We start from the raw sequence: 20,880 nt of genomic DNA on the forward strand, positions 1-20,880 counted from the left end.
GGCCCACACAAACACTCAGAGGAGCATAATTTAGATCAAATATAATGGCATTTTGGCATTCATCACTTACTAAGCCAGAATGCATTTTACATTTAATAAGTTTGATAGTCCACTTTTCTTCATTATAGACTTTCCTGACAGCTCGCCACAGAGTATGATTAAGCAAAAAGCATCACATCCTGCTTTAGATTCTGCTCCTTCGCTGTATTGTCTTCCATCTGCTTGGATTTGGTCGAATGTGAGTTATTGCCTCAGGAAGATTAATGGGAACCAAACACGTTCATTGGCGCTTGGAGACATTTTCAACTGGGTGAGACACACTGTGTGTGTGTGTGTGTGTGTGTGTGTGTGTGTGTGTGTGTGTGTGTGTGTGTGTGTGTGTGTGTGTGTGTGTGTGTGTGTGTGTGTGTGTGTGTGACTGACAGGAGCTACACTTTACCTCATATTGATTCTGCAACGGTCCCTTGGCCGTAACGTCTTTACTCCTGAATTTAAGGCCAAGTGTATGCGTTTGCTTCCATCCGTGTAAATAAGAAAGGACAATAAGCTTACACGCATGCAACACTGCCAGACCTGGCAATTCACCAGACGTAGTGATTGACAGGCCTTGGTAGACTTCAGACACTTAGTACCTGTCGAGCTCTGTCCTCACAGCCATGGACTGCATGTTGAACACAGAATAACCTTTTCTCTTTCTCTTTGCCCTTACCATTTTTAATAACTCACTGTCCCATTTTGTTTTTTGTTTTTTCATATAGGTGGATGCAGGCTGGATTGGTTTCTGGTCCAGTGTTGGCGGATGTGTCTTTGGAGTGGCAATGGCCAGGTAGGTTATACACTCCCTCGCCTTTTTATCATGTGTCTGTCTCTTTTGGTGGCTGTTGGGTTTGGTTTTAAGCAGAAGATGAAGTTGTACAGTAAAACTGCCCAAACACATCCAGACCGCTGATGTGTAACAGGTCTTCCCTATAATACCAGAGCTACTAATTAACATCTCCCACAAACAAACTACACAGACTTCTCATCCATGTTATTGTGTGTATATTGCATCTCGTGACAATTGAATATGGTTTGAATTAACTTAAAAAGCCAGCATAGCGTGTTCAGTGTTTCCCTGTTCTGGTTCCAGACCTTTGAAGTTGCATTGCATCTCTGGTTTTAAATGGTGATTCGGTCTATTCATCAAGCTAACAGCAGCCAGCTTAGTGAAAACTCAATGAACGCAGTGATGCATCAAATTAGAAAATAAGCATCTACTGTAACCTTTCATTTGCAGGCCTTCTTCTCAGCTGAGTCTGACATACAGTATTAACTTCAATAGAATGTTGTGTCTAAGAGGGAACAGAAAAAGTTGCACACACAGTGACCACAATATAAAGACAAGTTCAAACCTCCCCGACTACATCATATTTTTCTAATTTCAAAATGTACTTCTGTAGTAAGGGAAATTATTTGTTAAAGAAACTATAAAGAAGCTTTTGCTCTATAAGATATGTATTATAAAAAAAACTAGTGTAGGCTATTAATCTGTGGGTTAGGGCACTCAGAAAGGTTGCAACATAAATATGAGGCATCAGGAGATGGTTAATGGATATGAGATAAGAAAATATACATTTCTGCCACACTGACCTTTTTCTTGACTTTGGATAGTTTTAAATCTTCAGATCTGTAAAAATGTTTTAATAAATCCCATATCTGAACGGTTTACAAGTCAGATTCATGCAACCTATGGTCACAAGTCAGTAGACAAACTATTTAACCCAAAGAAGTTGGGAACCACTGGACTAGAACATGAAGTAGGTGCACTGACTTAAATAGTTTTTCAACTTTAACTTTTTTTGCAGTTAAAAGCAAAAATACAGAAAATTGGAGCATATGCATACATGTAGAGAGATGGCGACAACACACAAACTGATCACGTCTAAAACTGTCAAAAAAAATCATGATATGGTCACTTGGTCAGCGCATGCATTCATAGTGCAGTGCATCCACCGGGCACGACAAAAAGCTCCACTGTTTATAAAACTATTAATAACTAATACATCCCGCGTAAAGAGCAGTGGAGGGTTGAATTGAGATTAAACAAAGGGGTGTTGTCTCTCTTGCTCCCCTCATCTCATCTGCTCTCTTTTAATATACAATCCGATCCAGGGACACTGCAATAGAGCGAGGGGAATTGATGCTAATGCAACCACCACTTCACCTCCGCTGATGGATAGGGAGCCACGCTGCGAAGACAAAGTGTGGAGTCTGCAAAAGCGAGGGATTCATTTCTGCTCTGATAGATTTGTTGCAGGCCGAGGCCCAATCAGCAGTTCATGGCAGGCACGGTGTTTTCTTTAAGTTGTAATCAGGGAAATGAGCCCATAACTCCCGCTGTTAGTCAATGAAGCTGTTTGCAGCACGAGATGAAAGTATATGTAAACAGAGCTGCTGAATTATTGGTGTTGATTATAGACTCTGAGTCATTGGAGGGATTGATTAGTCTTTCTTTGGTGCAACAGTTGATAGTTATGAAATTCAGCTTTAACAACAGTCTCTGTGTCACTCACTCTCTTTGCAGCTGTTGAAATGTGCTAAACTTGATTGGTGGCGTTTGGGTTTGTCTTGGTTTCATATTGCAACTTTGGAAATACTCCCATAGTGGATTTTCCCCTTTAGTTTCCATTTGAACGGGAGGGTACACAAATAATGCATCTTCGATTTTTATATCAGGGATTGTCAACTCTTTTAGGGATTTATGCAAAGCATATGTAAAGTTGGTTGTGAAAAACTCGAGACAATTCATTTTTCTGTAGGATAAATAAAGACTGCCTACTTTGCAAACATTGCGGTGATGCAGGGTGGTATCAATTTTATCATTGCAGAATTATTTGCAGTGAAAGTCAAAGGCCATAAAGAATAAGTCCCCAAATCTGTTTTAGCAGCCACACTTCACAGCTTTTTTTTCAGCCCAGTTTCTCTCCCCTATTGTTAAAATGATTGGCCAGCTTTTCAGATTCATTGACTTTGAAGACTGGTTGTTAAAATCCCTGATTTTTGGGTCTGAAAAAAGCCACCCAAAGTGGAAAACTTTGAGTATGGACAGGTCCGTTTTGGACAGAGAACTGAACTTCCCCGACTGAGGTGATTCGCTAATATCTAGTATCAAACAATGCTTTGTTGTTCGGTACCAAAGCTTGATACCGAGGCTGCATCCACACAAACTCATTTTTATTTTAAAACGCATTAAACACATTCTGCGAAGTTAAACGGAAGTAATTCTCTTCATCGTCAGTAATTTTCTTCAGTCATATTGTAAATACCACAGCATTTACAATATGTAGAGTACCACAGCATTTACAATATGTAGAGTACCACAGCATTTACAATATGTAGAGTACCACAGCATTTACAATATGTAGAGTACCACAGCATTTACAATATGTAGAGTATCACAGCATTTACAATATGTAGAGTATCACAGCATTTACAATATGTAGAGTACCACATCATTTACAATATGTAGAGTACCACAGCATTTACAATATGTAGAGTACCACAGCATTTACAATATGTAGAGTACCACAGCATTTACAATATGTAGAGTACCACATCATTTACAATATGTAGAGTACCACATCATTTACAATATGTAGAGTACCACAGCATTTACAATATGTAGAGTATCACAGCATTTACAATATGTAGAGTACCACAGCATTTACAATATGTAGAGTATCACAGCATTTACAATATGTAGAATATCACAGCATTTACAATATGTAGAGTACCACATCATTTACAATATGTAGAGTACCACATCATTTACAATATGTAGAGTATCACAGCATTTACAATATGTAGAGTATCACAGCATTTACAATATGTAGAGTACCACAGCATTTACAATATGTAGAGTATCACAGCATTTACAATATGTAGAGTACCACAGCATTTACAATATGTAGAGTACCACAGCATTTACAATATGTAGAATATCACAGCATTTACAATATGTAGAATATCACAGCATTTACAATATGTAGAGTACCACAGCATTTACAATATGTAGAGTATCACAGCATTTACAATATGTAGAATATCACAGCATTTACAATATGTAGAGTATCACAGCATTTACAATATGTAGAATATCACAGCATTTACACTATGTAGAGTATCACAGCATTTACAATATGTAGAGTCACCTGGCCGGCCCGCCCTTGTAGATAAAATCACTTGGTTTCAGTATAAGTAAATCTCATATTAGAACGCCTTATATCAATCCTTTAAAAAAAAAAACATCTATCTGAGTTGTGTGCACTGCAGGAAATGAGGACCGGAGACATCTCTCACCCACCTAGCATCATCCTGATAGCATGTGGAGGATTTCGGGAACATTTGTAAATTTTAGCATCTAGCACTAGGTGGTATGTGCAATGTTTAGGAGACATCCGTTAATTGTAGCTACAGAAAACTACCAGAGTTACACTCTCCCCCTCTAAACTACATGAGGCAAGGTATTGGTACCAGTATCGGAAACCTCGATCAATCTCCAGCTCCATTATACAGATACACAAAATACACAGCTTTATACTTTATATATAAATCAGTATCTAAGTAGTTTAAAGTCAGATTTGTTAGTTACTATGTAACCATACACATATATTAGATACTCACATATTTGTAATAATGTAATGAAAGAACCTGATTGGAGTGGTGACCTGCTGTGATTTCACTGCTGCTGCTGGGTCTTACATCACAGGAAGCTGGTATTCCCAGTCACCATAGTGATTGTAACATCCTTTGGGAGTTGAGCCCCGAGATGCAACACGGTAGATAAAAAAAGAAACGTTTTACAACAGCTGAAACACAGGAAATTAAACGGTATCTTTAATTAACTTTTTTTCTCTATCTCCTTAAAACTAAATGCCTCTCTGCTTTTTCCCTCTTCTTTATCAACTTGCTGCAACATGGCATCATTAGATACATTCCCAGGAAAGCCTGTGGTAATGACCTGAGCAGAGAGCAATCTTTGTCCCTTGTCTCACCCAGCAGCAGCCCTTAAGATGTTAATGTTGCGATGTAACTTATTATATGCCACTAGCTGTCCCTCTCACTCCAGCAAGCGCAGTACTGTGCCAATGCTGAGCACGGTTCTCCACAGGGATCAGAAAATGCTCTCCTTTAAGTGCCTTTTGTGCTGCAGGTGTTGCAGATTCTCATTTTTTTAGTGGCTCAAACTCTTGCAAAGCTAAATATCTTGGGGGGATTAACTCTAGCCCTTTTGCCAAAAAAAAACTCGCAGGCAATAAAAATGTTTGCAAGCAGCCAGTGTCTCACCAGTGGATAGTTGAATGGCAGGATGTTGATGCAGCAGCTTCAATTAGTGGTGCTAGATGCTGCAAAGCGTGCCACCCATCGTGAAAACATTCGACAAACAATCTGGAATCTGTTTAATTGTGTGGCTTAGACAGAAACTGATTGGATGACAGTGACATGCTGCATGTTTTTTTGTTTGGGTGGAAAGAATAACTAATAAGCCTCACTTGTTATCTTCCCATTACATGCTCTGGGAAAAGAGGAAGGGGGACTGTAAGGAGGTGGTGAAAACAGAACCAGGTTATTCGCCTTCACATCACGGAGGTCTGAGCTACACAATACTCCAGGTTAATGAGATGAGATGGAGCAAACACAAATGAGGGTCAGCTCCTACCTAATTTGTTTTGCCTGCAAAAGGGGACAGTCTGTGATTGCATGTTGGTCGTCAAATTATTCTGTTGGTTTATTTGCTGCATGTCCCTCACTTAAAACGAAGACAGGACCAAATGATAATATTATACTAATGATGATATTTCATCATTCCCTGCCGGCGCTGCAGAGCAGAAAATGGAATCTGATGCTACATGGCTTGAACGATGCCATCTTTATGGCCAATAAATCCTGTTAGACGATTGTGAAAGATAGGCTTTTAATTCTGACTTTACCTCGAGATGACATGACCCTCTTTACTCAATGACTAGTGTAAGAGGGCTCTGGATTTTATTAAAGGGGACATACGAACCTTTACGGCTAAGTGTTTTCTTCAATGTTATTTTCAGATTTTTTTGTTTTGTTTTTTTTTTGTTTTTTTTTTTGTCTTTGTCACAAATATCATAAAACAACAAACGTGATCCTTGTTCGTGGCAACATGACACAGGTGTTTAGAAAAGGTGACATGTAGTTCAGTTTTTACCAAACATGCAGGAATTTCTTTTATCAGTTGGCCACTGTAGTTTTTAACAAATGCTGCTAGAATAGGAGTAAATGGCACTAATGTTGGGGACTATTTTCAGACAGAGACTACTTCATATTTGTGTGTTTTCACATGTATGTGTGGTAGCAGGATGATGTACTGCACTGCTGTTGAACTTCAATAGCGAGTTGGTCAGATAGGGGCATTATTTGGTGCTCCAGAGTCATACAGAATACTTTGTTTGGCTACAAATGAGTCCTACAACTCCTAATGGAACCAATGTATAACTTGTTGTGTCTGGAAAAGTAGATAAATACCTGTCAGGCTATTTACACTCAACTGTATGTCTCTTCAGCTCCCAGAGAGATATTTTAAAGCCTGTGTTAGCTCAACAAACATGAGTTTTAACATGAGGCTTGACTGAGTGAATGGCAGGTGCAAAGCGGGTGTAATCCTGTTGCAGCCAATAACAACACATGCTGTCTCCACCACACGCACATCTGATCCTCCCCGTCCCCACTGTATCCTGTCGCCAAGGTTACCTGCACAGATCATCTAAGCCACACACTCCTACTTACTTACGTCCTTGTAAGTCTACAGTTCAGATGTCGTAAAGATATATAGATTTCTATTGCAGGCAGCCTCCTGTGGCCTATAATAAATCCAAAATGGGCCGTAGCCACTGGCCACTGGTTGAATAGACATGATGTATCGCATGTGGAATTTACTCAAAAATACCTAGACTAGCCATACTCATGGTAATGAAGGAACACTGTAGGCTTACTGTTGTGTTTTTAATTGAATTCTGTGGCACAGAGGAATAAGGTACCGTATGTCAGGTTTTTACTACACAGGCAGTGTTGGTGGATAGAGTCTAGTGAATTTTGGTCTTCATAATATTTTAGACAGTGAAGAAACCCAGAATACTGCTGACTTTACCCTTTTAAAACAAAGATTATAATGATGAGATATTCGTATTTCTCTTGGGTAACTGTAAGTTTGTGGTTTCCAAAACCGTAAAGCTTCTCGCTTACATAAATTCAGTTGAAAATGTGTCTCACACGTGTGACGTAGTTTGACCAAGCTCTTTATTGAGTGGACTCAGGGCCCAGAGGTGGCGTGTAGGCAATAAGCTACTTATGGCATTTCTGACAGGAGGATCAGATTGGAAATAATACAGGGAAGTAGCCCGTGATCCTCTCCGTAAAGAGACGAGGACTTGGCTGGGTGCAGGCTGAGGATTTGGTCCTTCTTGGGCACCGGGAGCGGTTGAAGGGTTGTGGATGTGAGCCAGTCACTGGCAGATGGATGATGCAGATTTCAGGGGTGTAGCTTTGGGCAGGAAAATAAGATCCCTGTGTTGTTGCAAGCGCTCGGCTCTCTTGATTAGTTTGCCTTTTCCAGCGCGCCCAGCTCATTTCTGTAAACAGAAAAATGAGCGGCTTTGGTTCTGTTCATCAGAAGTGATCAATGCAATTTATCAGGATATTTCTCCGACCCTCTGACAGTGATCTGAAGTCCAAAGTTAGGAATCCAGAATGTGATTTCCTGTGAACTGAGGAAATGTGTCGAGGCTGTGAATGACAGCTCGTGAAATCCCGAGACGTTAATGTCATCTAAAAATGTCACCCTGGAACACTCTGAGTGAAGCGGTTCTCATTATCCGTCCACAGGATGACGTCCCTCAGCGCACAGACTCAACTTCACAGCCCGAGCTGAACTAATCAACCATTTCCAGCGCGCCTTTTTATTCTTGCAAGTTCATTGTCAAGTTCTGCCCTCTTTTCTCAAGCATCTTGTCTGCGAGCAACAAAACAAAAGTAATTAGTGTTTGCCTTTGATACAGGCTTCTATAGCTTCATCTAATCTCTCCCAAGCATACATATGAACACCCAGGGGAGAAGAGAGGAGCTAATCAACTATGTGAGTTTAGAAAAGGGCTACAAAGAGAAACCACAGAGTTCAAGAGGGTTGGGTAATGGCCCAATGGCTTGTCTTCCACAATATAATACAATGTGCATCTCAAACTGCCTGCTTAGCTGGTGAGACAAATTGAATCAACTCGTGGAATAGTGACTCCTTGTGTAATGGCAAGTCTAAGGGAAGCACTCAGAAACACGTGAGAGAAGGAAATGATCTAGCCTCTCTGTGAAACAATGCATGTCTCCAGTAATAGATTGTGACACAAGTCACAGAAAGAAACAGACATTGAGAAATTGCATAGCTGCTCATTGTGTTTATGAATGATGCCTCTTGTTTCCGAAGCAGCTGTCTGTACTCACTTCAGTAATCTTGTCTACTGTTTGTCCCCGTTGTCTTTTTGGATCAGTATCTTTAATAAATTGTATTTTTCATTGTTGTTTTTTTTTCATATACTTTTCCTTTCTCCTCCTCCTTCTCCTCCTCCTCCTCCTCCTCCTCCATCTCTCACTCGCTGTCAGATTTGCAGACTCCATCCGCGGGATGCTGAAGCTCATCCTGGTGCTGATGCTGGCAGGAGCCTCACTGTCCTCCACCTGGTTCACGCTCACCTGTCTGAGCAGAGTTACCCACCTCCCCTCCACTGCAGGTAGGTGCACAGCAAGCAGCACTGTCAAGGTTGTAACCGTGTGTTTAAAAGATGTCACACACTTTTCGCCTACAGTGGCTGTAAACCCCTCAAACACACTGAAACCCTAAAGTCACTACCAAAATACAAATAGTTACTGTTTCAAAAAATGAAAAATACTGCACTGTATATTTGGTGCATGTTCAGCAGAACCAGTCCAACAGTTTGATGTCAGTGATCATTCCATTTGGGACATTAGCTGCCTTTTTTCCTTTAGCCAAACCAATAATGCGAGCATGTCATTCAAAGCCACTGGTTTCTAATCATCATCATCATCCATCATCATTCTGCGAGCCCGGGAACTGCTCTTCTTTCCAGCTCACATCCTCTGATGCCAGACACTGTCTGCAGTCTGCAGCAGCCAGGGCTGAATCCATTTCATCCACCTGGCACCTCATACAAGAGGGCAGCGAGATACTGCAATGAAATCTGCCCAAAAAAACCCTCATTATCCCAGTGTGGGACGGTCTGTAGCAATTACACACACTGATGAGAGTTAATCTGCGGGTACGACGAACAAATGACAAAAAAACAACAACCAAAAAACTTAAAATAATTTACACAGAAGTTTTCACTTAACCCTCTGACGGTTAGACTTCGGTGTGTGTTTGTGTGATGCATCCTTGACATCCTTCAGTCAACTCCAACATTGAAAGCAGCAAGTTGTGTTTAGAGACAAAAAAATAACACCTTTTTTGAAAACCTATTCTGGATTGTCAATCTTTTAAAAAACATAAATCTAATTTAATAGAACAATGTACACATATATACCAGACAAACTAGAGTTTATAGATGTATTTGTAACATTTAAATACAAATGCCGTAGAGAAAGAAAGAGTTGGGAAGTAACGGGACGTGTGCAGATCGAGAGCTTCGGTCTACCCCTTAGTCAAAATATAACTCACAACATAGAGGAATTAAAAACAACAACAATTGTCTTCCCTTCAGACCCCTGAGGTGTGTTCCATGTTCCTCTGCTGCTTCCTTCAAGAGATCTCCTCCTACCTTTTGGGACCTGGCAGCATATACAATTTATAAATGTATAACACAAGGGAAAGATGTAGCGGTTGAGACGTTTGCTATGAGTGCTTTATTAGAATTGAATAAAGACAAGCAGGGGAGACGGCTGCCTTTGATGGCTGCTGTGTGGCGCCTGGATTCCCCGTCGCAGGCAGGCAGGCAGGCAGGCACGTGAGGGTCCTCAGAGGCACTGTGATTAAAGGGACGTGCAGGCTAATGGGCAGCTCATTTGGACCAATCTGCTGTGATAAGGGAGATGGAGAGTGTCGTGAGGTGATTGCATAATCTCTGCGCACATCCACTCTAACACACATTCGCACTTTTGACTTTTAAGTCCAGCCAAAGACTGCAGCTGACACAAGACCACGAGATGGTCAGACATGTTGGGAATCTTCTGTTCGCCCTGCAAACACGAGGACACACATTTTGCTGTATGTAGAAGCAAGAAGCTACAGTATTACACAAACCTTTGCAAAAGATTGCCTCTTAGCATGGTCCATTGTGGGAAATAGATTAAGCCAGCTAGTACATTGGGATTTTAAATTAAAAATGTACTATCCAGAATTATGTTTTTCTTCCAGTTCAACCCAGAGGTGCACTCAAATTAGGCCAGCCGCAGCCAGTGTGGACACTAATATTCTCATCATGCGAGAGTCTGAAATGAGACAAGCTATTCACTATGTGGACGCCTGTGCTTGTTGGCAAAAAAGAATAGGGAAATTGATTTAAAAATACTGATGAATCCATGAAATGAGTTGCATCTTAATATAGTGTGCAAGTAAACTAAAAGGTAACGTAACGCAGAAGAAATGACAAAATCTAAATAGAATTGCTGGAGCAGTAGCAATCGAATCCTTGATGTGAAGCTCCATGTCAGACTGGGCCGAACAGGAATGGAGTCAAACCCGTCAGCTTCATCAGTGATGATAAATTGTGTTGATTAAGTCATTTGAATCCTATCAAACTTGGAAGATAAGGTCCATCTCCGGAGGTAAATATACTTCTTGGTTGGTGAGTAGAACTCGGCATAACACGGATCCTTTATCAGGCACCATTAGATTTCGTTTTTTAGTTTTCTTCTGTATCAGGTAAATGAGTTCATTAAGCATTTATTTTGAAAGAAGGAGGTGAGAAAGGATTATGATTTGAATTCTAAGCAAATAAATCATGGTTCTCATTTTTTTTCCTGGATTGAGTAGCCTTAAGTAAAGGTGATGGAGGAATTGGGGGAGATCTGTTTGGGCTGCAAACTGCCCATTTTCCATCAATAGACCTCCGGTATTTTGGTTTTGTTTCTGGTAAATTGCCACCTCAAGGGACGGCGTTCTAAATGAAACGTTGTTTCAGGATGAGGGTCTCGTCATAAATCTCAGCACTGCTGGGAACAAATGGTGGAGCAGGAAGCCGTGGAAGGTGGAACAAATCAACACTGCTGCTCCATAAACTTGCCCAGTATGCCATCTTTTTAAAAGAATTGCTCGGATGGGATGTGATATCATATTACATCAAAGTTCTCGAAGTAACTTATATAGCTCCACGGGTTTTTTTTTTCTCCCCCCCAGCAATCCTGTACACTTCCTGCATCCTGGTTGGCATTTTTATTAACAGCAGTGTGCCAATATTCTTCGAGCTCTTCATCGAGACCGTGTACCCGGTCCCTGAAGGCATCACCTGTGGAGTCGTCACTTTCTTGTCGAATCTGGTCACCGGCCTGCTCCTCTTCTTCCTCACCTTTTACTGTACAGGTAAGACAGCATACCACCAATATACAATGTATATAAATGCGTGGAAAGAGTAGGTGACGAAATCTGTACTTTTTCGGAGCGTGAATGCATTCCTTCATTCAATTCGGCTCCCATTTTCTGCATTTATCCAGTTTCTGTGCCGGTTTAGTGACGTGGGGTTAGGATGACACCACTTAAATATCTCTTTTGTATTTCCTTTTCTCAGTGAACAAGTCTGAATGAGCTGAAGTTTGTACTCCATTCAGAAGCTCTCCGTCCCCCTGCAGGTTTCTCTCCCCTCGCAAAAGCTACAGGCTCCATTGTTTACAAAAATCCATTCCAAACCCTGCAGATGCTGCCGAGTAAAAGGCAGACGGTGGGAAAATTAGGTTTCAATGCAATTGACATATTCTGCACAAAGACAGTAAAAACTTCCTGTTGTAATTTAGCCTCCGCTTTATCTTTGAGCTGGCGGTGTGACAGAGTTTGATATAATAATTTAGGCCCCCAGCAGAGAGGACAGCATGTCATCTGCTCCTCTCCTGCCTCTGCAGCTTTCACAAGAGGGAAAGAAATCAAAATCATGTAAGCAAGTACATGCGTGTTTGTGTTTGAGAGAGTACATGTGATTGTTACTCAGGAACATGTTCTATGTGTCCTTTCCCTTCCCCTCTTTACTTCCCTGTGAGTTTTGTCTTACAAAGCTTCAATCAGATGCAATTATGGATCCATCTCAGACACACTCTTCTTCTGCCCTCTTTGTCAGAGTGAATAAGAGATATATTTCCAGACCCTCATACATATGCATGAGCTTAATATTCAGCCAAGTCCTTCCAATTGCCACAAGGCTACCGGCAGCTGCTGCCTGACAACTGTATCTTTATCCTGCCCTCTGGGTTGTTTTACCGGTGCAGGTGGATATGAATGTTTGTTTGACCTGAACAGCCGTGGGGCCCCGGAGATCCCTCGGGACCAACTAACGAGTACGACAGCCCGACCACGAAACCGGCTTGTGTTGTTGGAAAAGCAAAAACGGGTCTCGCATGATGCATACTAGAGATTGACCAATATATCTGAATTATAGATATATCATTATTACCGGAGATGTTCGTTAATATGTATCAAAATGAAAAGTTTTTTTTACAGAACATATTATAGAAAAATATGCTTGGGATAAATTCTGAAATTCCCATTGGACTTGACTGTTTCAGTGCACTGATGTGGACAGTAAACTTTAAAATATCCATCGCATATCTTCGATAACTATTATATATAACTACTGTTCGACAACTACTTTTGAGGGATAACTGGAAAATGGGTGTTATATATACATAATATACAGTATATATAAATAATATTGGATGGTACATTGGTATTATCATTTTTTTACTCTCTAATATTGGTATCAGCTACACTACTTCCATTTGTATATACTTTCTATGTTAAGATACAAGAAGAGACTTAAGGATAGATGGTTTTGTTGTTACACTACTTAGCAGAGACTTAACTTATATAATAAGGAGACCAATTATATTTAAGTTGCCAGACAAACACAACACTGCAAACACTGTTCTGCAAATGTAGAGGCACAAGAAGGGAGACATTCTTTAGATTTGACTCGATGTGCTTTAACAGGTGGAGTTTAAAGGGCTGAGGGATGCTGAGTAGACTGGGGTTATTTAGATTTCATTTTTTCTGCAGCAAAATGAAGAGCAGTTAAAGGATGAGTCAAACGGAGATGAAGCTGTTTAAAAATTGGGATCCAGATGACAAGCGATGTATTTTAGGAATTCTTTGAAGCGGTAGCATGTCAGTGTGGTGATAAATCATAGATTAAACGGCAATATAGTGGGTGTGGATAGACGGGGCTTTGAGTAGACAGTGCAGCTGGAGGCCCCACACACACACACACACACACACACACACACACACACACACACACACACACACACACACACACACACACACACACACACACACACACACACACACACACACACACACACACTGGAGTAAGACTTATAAAGAATACATGATGTACCCTCTCCTCAACACCTCTCTGCAGTGCTCAATGATCGACTGCTTAGTGTGTGTGTGTGTGTGTGTGTGTGTGTGTGTGTGTGTGTGTGTGTGTGTGTGTGTGTGTGTGTGTGTGTGTGTGTGTGTGTGTGTGTGTGTGTGTGTGTGTGTGTGTGTGTGTGTGTGTGTGTGTGTGTGCGTGTGTGAGCCAAAGGGCGTCTGGTGTGCTGAGATGGATCCTGACAACTTCCCTGCGACAGCCGGGGAGAAGATCAAGCCGAGATGATGGAGGCTTCTGCCGATTTTTTTTTCTTTTTGTTTTTTTCTTCTCTTCCCACCCTGAAGTTGTTTAAGAGTTTTAGAGAATGATGCATCGGCGCTTTCTTGTCAGAGACTTCTGGTAATGTGAGCTTGCAGATAACAACCTCAGTGGTAGATTGGCACCTACTACGCACTTGCACAAAGTGTGTGTAGGTAGCAATTTGTTGAAGAGTGTTGCACCTTCCACATGTAAGCAACTATTATCTGTAGGTCAGAGCTGTTGGAGCGAAGACATAGATCAGTGTAATATGCATGTTATGATACAAACACTATCCTTTGGTAGTGAGATATATATATATATTAGATATCAGGCTGCTAGTTATTGATATTTTTCTTATTACTGTCTGCAAGTCCCATGAAAAGACCACTACCAACAGAGGGGGTGTTGGGGACTATTTTAGTTGATATTTAATACAGATTTGGTGCTCTGTTACATATTTTCAACAGCGGGACGGTGTATGTAGTGTTGAATTAAAATAAACTACATGGTCATGAAGGAACATGGAGCTCTGTGGCACAGAGGAGAAGGAAGGCTTTGTGTAAACAGATCAGTTTATAGTTAGTCTTTTTATAGGATTTGGTGGTAATAAAAATGAAGAATAACACCGGTCTTGTCTTTTATAGCTCTTCAGAGCTGTGTTGTCGTTATATTAGAATTATCTGGGCTGAGTTTACTGTTCTCAGTAGAGTGAAAAGCAAATTGCAATTCTGTGCTCATCATGCTCTCAATGTGTTTAAGAGCCAATAGTGATCCTTGTCAGAGCCCAACTGATCAATGACATTGATTAAGTGATAATCAGCTAGTTTCAGCTTCCATACGGGATGTTAAAACACTTTAAATCATTAATTCACTGTAACCAGTGATCTTTTTGTTCTTTTATGAAAGTGTGTGTTTCTTGTTCTGTCTGTGAATTAGCAGCATTCTGTTCTCAAAAAAATCACTCCTACAAAGATTAATTTGATTATTATGTAAATTCCCTTTGGAAGTATTCGAGTGGGCCGTCTTATTACTCTTAATTTCCTCTGTAGTCTCATAATGAATGAGGCAAATAATCTCCAGACTTCAAAACTGATGAATTCTGCATGAGGCCCAATCTTTTCAAAACCATCTCACTTCCTGATATTGAAAATGGGCAACTTCAGCCTTTTAAGAATTTCCATCTATTTCCAGTTTGCAGTTCGTTTTAGAGTTTTCCTTTTGGCTGACTCGTTATGCATTCTGAATTATGGCTCCTTTTACCCTGAGAGCGCGAAGGCGTTTATGAATTTACGTCCTTGTCCATTTTAATATCCGTGAGAGGCTGGTCTTGGATCAGTGAGCTCTAACTGTCCTCTTGACTCTGTTGCGCGTTCAAAATCCCCAAAGTCTCCGAAGCGTGTGACTCGGAAACATGAATGGAGCCTCCGGGCCACATATCTGCATCTCGTCGCTCTTTTTCGATTTCATCTGCTGTGTGTTTGTGTCATTTAGCAGCGAGCACGGGGTGGAATACAAAGCAGCAGAGAGGTATTGTGGAGCAAAACTGCCTGTGGAGGAAGAAGAGAGGGAAGGGAAGATGAGGAGGTAGAAGGGTTGGGTGGCGTTGACTTTCCACTGAGCTGTGAGTTGTTACTCTCCTGCATGGTGGGAATTATTCAGCACTGAGAAATAATTGCCGCGGTTCTTTAGTCCCAAGATTTTTTTTTTTTTTTTTTACACCCCTTTCTGCTAAACTTTGCGTTCTCCTCTGAAGTGAAAGTGCCTTTGCAGAATAACTTTTTCAACCCCCCGTAAAGACTGTGGAGGTGTTAAAAAAAAAAAAAAAAAACCAGAAACAAACAGCCTCTCTTTGCAGAGCTCAATCATTCCTGAGAGAATAAAAGCCCTTTTTATTTGCTGCTTTTTTATCTTTTGGGAGAGTTTGGAATCACGAGTGAGTGAGTAAATGAACAGCACAATATTTACACTCAAAGAAAGTACACACACACACACACACACACACACACACACACACACACACACACACACACACACACACACACACACACACACACACACACACACACACTGCTGCAGTCATGATCAATAATCTGGATATTACAGCACACCAACCTGTTGATCTACAGTAGATATTTCTGCATCAAACTTTCAAATAATTTTGCTCTTCACCCCAAGCTGAGTATCTTCAGCTGTGACTCCGGTGCTCTCAGACCACGGCCACAGCCATAAAGGAGAAGTGAGCTTCATTAATTATAACGCTACATTGACCTCAATTAAGACTGATTAAGGCCATAAGATGCCTGTCGGCGCACGTCTCCGTTCTTCATCTGTGGTGCCATCCTGCTGACGGTCACAGCTGCAGTAATGGGCTGTTAACGTGATGAACTGTCTGATGTTCACACTGATGTCCTCCGAGTGTGATCATACTGTCCCAGTGAACCTGCTGCAGTTCATGGCATCGCTGATCTGTCGGGTTGTGGATTGTGGCTGAGGTCTAGTTTAAAACTTTGGTTTGAATCACTCAACCCGTCAACAGCTCCCGTCTGCACGTTTTTAAATACATTTTTTTGGAATCAGGAAATTGGTTAATAAAACTTTTATAGATTTGAGTAGACCAAAATAAATATGAATTGAAAATCCGCACAAATAGATGATTAATTGAATTAATTTTCTTTGTGCAGTAAATTGTTTGCTGTCGGTACACAAAGGTAATTTATTTCAATCAGTAAATGACTGAAAAATTCTGCAGAATAAAACTAAATTTAAAAAAAATTCAATAAAGTAGGAAAAACTTTCACAGGGCGTTCAACACCTGAGAGTCTGAGCAAAAGTCCGTACTAATATTCATAATTTTGTAACTTGTAAACTGAACTTTCGGGACTTGTTATTGATTGGTGTGTAATTGGTCAGAAAGTCTGAACCGTGGTTCAGAGGCACATTTCCCACCTGCTATTTCAATTTGAACCAAAGTGGAATTTTGAAGTTGGGGATCAAACGATGTTGGCGTGAAAGCAGCATAAGTGAGAGGCGTCTTTCTGAACCTCTCCAGGACTGACAATGAAACGACTCTGTACACTTTAGTTAAAGGGTTACAGTAGGTCATATAAAAAGAGATGTCTGAAATGTCTGCTCTGATAGCTGCTAATTAACTTTCATGATCTTGACCTTAAGCTGGTTGCCATAGCACCACTTACAGGACCACTGCGCAGAAATTGTCAGAGACGGGGAGGATGAAAAAGAGAACAAAGACAATTCTGTGAATAATAATAACCTGCTCTCTGGGGACTGTTCCCTGAAATGTTCACCATCATCCCCTCCTTATTAAGCAACCTCATTATCAGTGATTTAAATAACTCCGCAAAGTGCTTCAGTATAAAATCCTAATCATCTATTGAATTAAAACAAGTAAAAACACAAGGATGCAGCAGGCAAACTTAATTTCTCACAAATAAAAAAAAAGTTAAATCAAATTGTTCCGGAGGGATTTAAAAGATTCAAAAGCTTTTTTTTTAAAAGCAGCCAACAGTCCTCACCTTAAGTGCTCAGCCTTGATTGTAGAACATGAATTTATGCCTGCTCGCTGTGTTTTAAGGAAACTTCACAGGCATGCAGCACATCTGGACCCAAATTAGCCCGTCATCTATACTGTGATCATCCTACAGTCAGCTTTAAAGCAAACCGGTGATCTGAGAGATTCAAGAATCAGAGCAGTCGAGGTTTTTTTTCTTCTTCACCTCCTCTTCACGCAGTTCAGCACTTCCCTTCCTGTTTACTTTTTAATTCCTCCAAACTTTCCTCAGAGATCAGAAAGGTCCAAATGTCTGTTTTTGCTACATCACCGATGTGAATTACTCTAATTATGTAGCTCCACATCAGCATGTCAGGCTGGAGGCTCAAACACACACACACACACACGCGCACACGCACACACACACACACACACACACACACACACACACACACACACACACACACACACACACACACACACTCACTGGCAGACTGCGTCTGCGGTCTTTGTTGTGCGAACATGTGGGAAAGCGAGACGGAGTAAGACGGAGACTGCAGGTCAGATAAACACAACTCCATTAACCCGCCTCCACGCCGGGTCTCCTGCTGTCCAGCTCACACGCTACTGATTAATGAGGCTGCTTCAGGAGTCTCGGCTCGTCTCTGCGAACACCCTCGCCCAAACCCTCACCTCCCTCTCCTCTCCGGCCCACCTCCCACCTCCCTTTTGCCCCAGTTTATCCTTTGATGTCATCGTCACACCTACCTCAGCCCACATTCTCTTTCCTCGTGGAAGAGGTGAAGCATCAAGCACACAAAGGTGTATGCCTTACAGCCCCGAGCCATCATTTAGCACGAAGAGGCTGCAGTCCGAGCACCGGTCCCCGAGCGCGTCGAGCGCGTCGGCTGATTGATGACATTAGAGAAAGCGTGCCGATTGGAGACGGGCCGGTGTGATTTGCGACACATTGTCCCGCCGTGTCCCTCCGGGCTCGGCTACGTGATACGACCCGATTCCTCTATATTTAGTCGGGCTCGTTATCAGGAGCCGAGCAGCTGTCCTCGCCGAGACGCCGGCCCTCACCGAGCAGATTCAGTCCAACATCTCTGTCACAACAAACACCTTCGACTCGCCGTGAAGCCGGCCGTCTCACGGCGAGGGCCGCTTACCGCATTTGAAAGAAGGAGTTTATTGATTGGCGTTTCGTCCGGACCAGACGCTCCTGTCTCGGTGTGACCGCGTGTTCGCCAAGCGTGAGAATCTGAGCGCTCGCATCACAAAGGCGGAGCGAGACGAGCTTTATGTGTCTTCTCATCCGCCCTCCACATTCAGCATTGTTGCAGACAGCCAGAGCACCTTCCCTGTGGTTAATGGAGCTCGAACCGAGCCGAGGAAATAGAACACCTCATTCTGCACCATGTTTAGGTTCAAGTGGAGGTCAATGATGATCGGGAACACTGCCAATATCATTGAATTATTCAGAATCATTATGGAAGGCAGCATGGGAAGCTGTTCTTATTACCTCTCTGGTATGTCAGGACTTCCTATCAATTAGCCGTTAGTCCTGCAGATACTCAAATCCATCAATGTCATCTTCATACCAACTCTCATGTAATATCTTTAGATGTATGTGGATATATATGTTATTTCATTCAGAAGGAACACGGTTACATGTTGTGGTCTGTTGCTCACCACCGGAGCAGCATTCAACTCGCTGGTTATTCATCTGTGCAGATTTTTTTGCGATGGTGTCTGCAAACACAAGTACTTTGCATGTATCCAGCGGTTCAAAGTTGCAATCACAAAGTTACGAGAAGTATTCAAAATGACGTTGGTTGATCAGCATCAACACCGGAGTTCCGCTGCTTTTTCTGACCACCGGTACGTGCGTGTTTGTAATTTTGCCCTGAACATGAGCAGAGGGCCTGCACACAAATGTTGTATCGGTCTCGGGGAAAATGTCAATAAAGAGCCTTGAAATGCTTAAGAAAGCCTGCGACAATAAAGCAATGAGGCAAGCGAGGGGTTTTAAGTGTTTCAAGATGGGCAGAACTTAGCTGACCAAGAAGGAGGACGTTTCCTCAAGTCAGGAGTGAAACCAGCTGGCTTTTCTTTTGACATCCACCTGGTTGCGCAACCATGAATTCATCCCCCCAGAGTCAGACTGTCAACACCGAGTTCTTCTGTGATGTTCCGGGGAGTTTGAGGGAAAACATTTAGTGCAAACGACCTGAACTGTTTCTCACCCATTAGTTTCAGGTCCCCGGTGACATCACAAATACTCACACAACCGGAGGGCACAAAAATGTGCGTAGCACAAAGTCCTGATGTTGACCGAGCGGTGAAACCTGGAATAGTTTTCCCTCTGCTGCGCTCCGTTACTCTCCTAACAGGATCAGACTTTTGCAGCTTTTTGATTGCACCTTTGATATGTTCATTTCATTTGGAAAACAAATGATGAAAAGGGTCCAAAAATTGGCAAACAAATGTACAGGTCAATACAAATTGCGGAGTGAAAGAAGAGCCCGACCTGCTGAAGTGTGTTTGAGCAGGACGCTGAGTCATCGACCTGCCCGCCCGGTCTACCAACAAACCTAACCCACCTGTTTCTCTTCCTTTCTCTTTTATCCAGAGCTGTCGTGGCTGAACTGGTGTCTAACCGGCTCCTGTCTCTTCAGCCTCATCCTCATCCTCTTCTTCAGGGAGTCCTACGACCGTCTCTACCTGGACGTCTTCGTCTCCGTGTGACGCTGCTGAGGACAAAAAACAAACAAAGGACCAAGTAATTATTCTTGCACAAAGAAAAGGAAAAAGGGAGAGGAAGGGCAAGTGAGAAGCCTGTTCTCTTAAGATGTAATGTTTTAGGATATAGATGTATATATATATATATATACTGGTAACCGTGGTGATGGATATCCGTGTATGGCTGCTGAGAAGAAGGAAGAGCGAATCTACATTAATGTTTACTCTTTTTACGCGATCGACTCGGATGCCACACGACTGTTTAACCCGTCGTGACCTCTTTGTATTTGTCGATCTATGTTTGTATGTTGACAAACTTTAGTGGACGGTTTGATTTCTCTTAACCAGGCACAGCATGATAGACTGTTATTTGTTGTTTACTGACAATGTAATACTGATGATGTAACATTTGAAGTCGATCTCGGTGCACCCCCCCCCCTCGCTCCCTCCCTCCCTCCCGTGCAGCTGCTTGCTTTCCCTTGTCTGATCCTGTTTTGAGAATCTGGACATGGTCTCAGCATCCAGCGTGGGCCCCTGGCGAGGACGTAGAGGTTGACAAACGGGACAGCTTCAGCAGGCCTGGCTGCGCTGGGGCCTGCTGGTGGTTTTTTAGTGCTGCTCCAAACTGGCAGGCCGGGACTCACTGGGGAGCGTTAACTGGCCCGACACTGTTAAGTGACCTGTGATATTGCCTGTCGTCGAGAGGCAGGTACTTATATTATGTTTTACAGCCCTCTC

General features: G+C 42.0%; 1 protein-coding gene across 1 annotated transcript in view; it reads left to right on the forward strand.

The window, feature by feature from the left end:
* slc49a4 (solute carrier family 49 member 4) overlaps positions 1–20,586 on the forward strand; it is a 48,911-nt gene extending 28,325 nt beyond the window's left edge. The window contains exons 6-9 of the mRNA XM_069720823.1: positions 759–826; positions 8,659–8,786; positions 11,408–11,590; positions 20,033–20,586. Of these exons, the coding sequence (XP_069576924.1) occupies positions 759–826; positions 8,659–8,786; positions 11,408–11,590; positions 20,033–20,148 (495 nt within the window). The 3' untranslated portion in view covers positions 20,149–20,586. The remainder of the gene's footprint in view (positions 1–758; positions 827–8,658; positions 8,787–11,407; positions 11,591–20,032) is intronic.
* Positions 20,587–20,880: the final 294 nt, after the last annotated feature.

The sequence above is a fragment of the Brachyistius frenatus genome, unplaced genomic scaffold, assembly GCF_029030835.1.
Source record: "Brachyistius frenatus isolate BFR_SWC_R1_liver_20210118 unplaced genomic scaffold, ASM2903083v1 Contig_252, whole genome shotgun sequence".
In the NCBI taxonomy this organism is placed as follows: domain Eukaryota; kingdom Metazoa; phylum Chordata; class Actinopteri; family Embiotocidae; genus Brachyistius; species Brachyistius frenatus.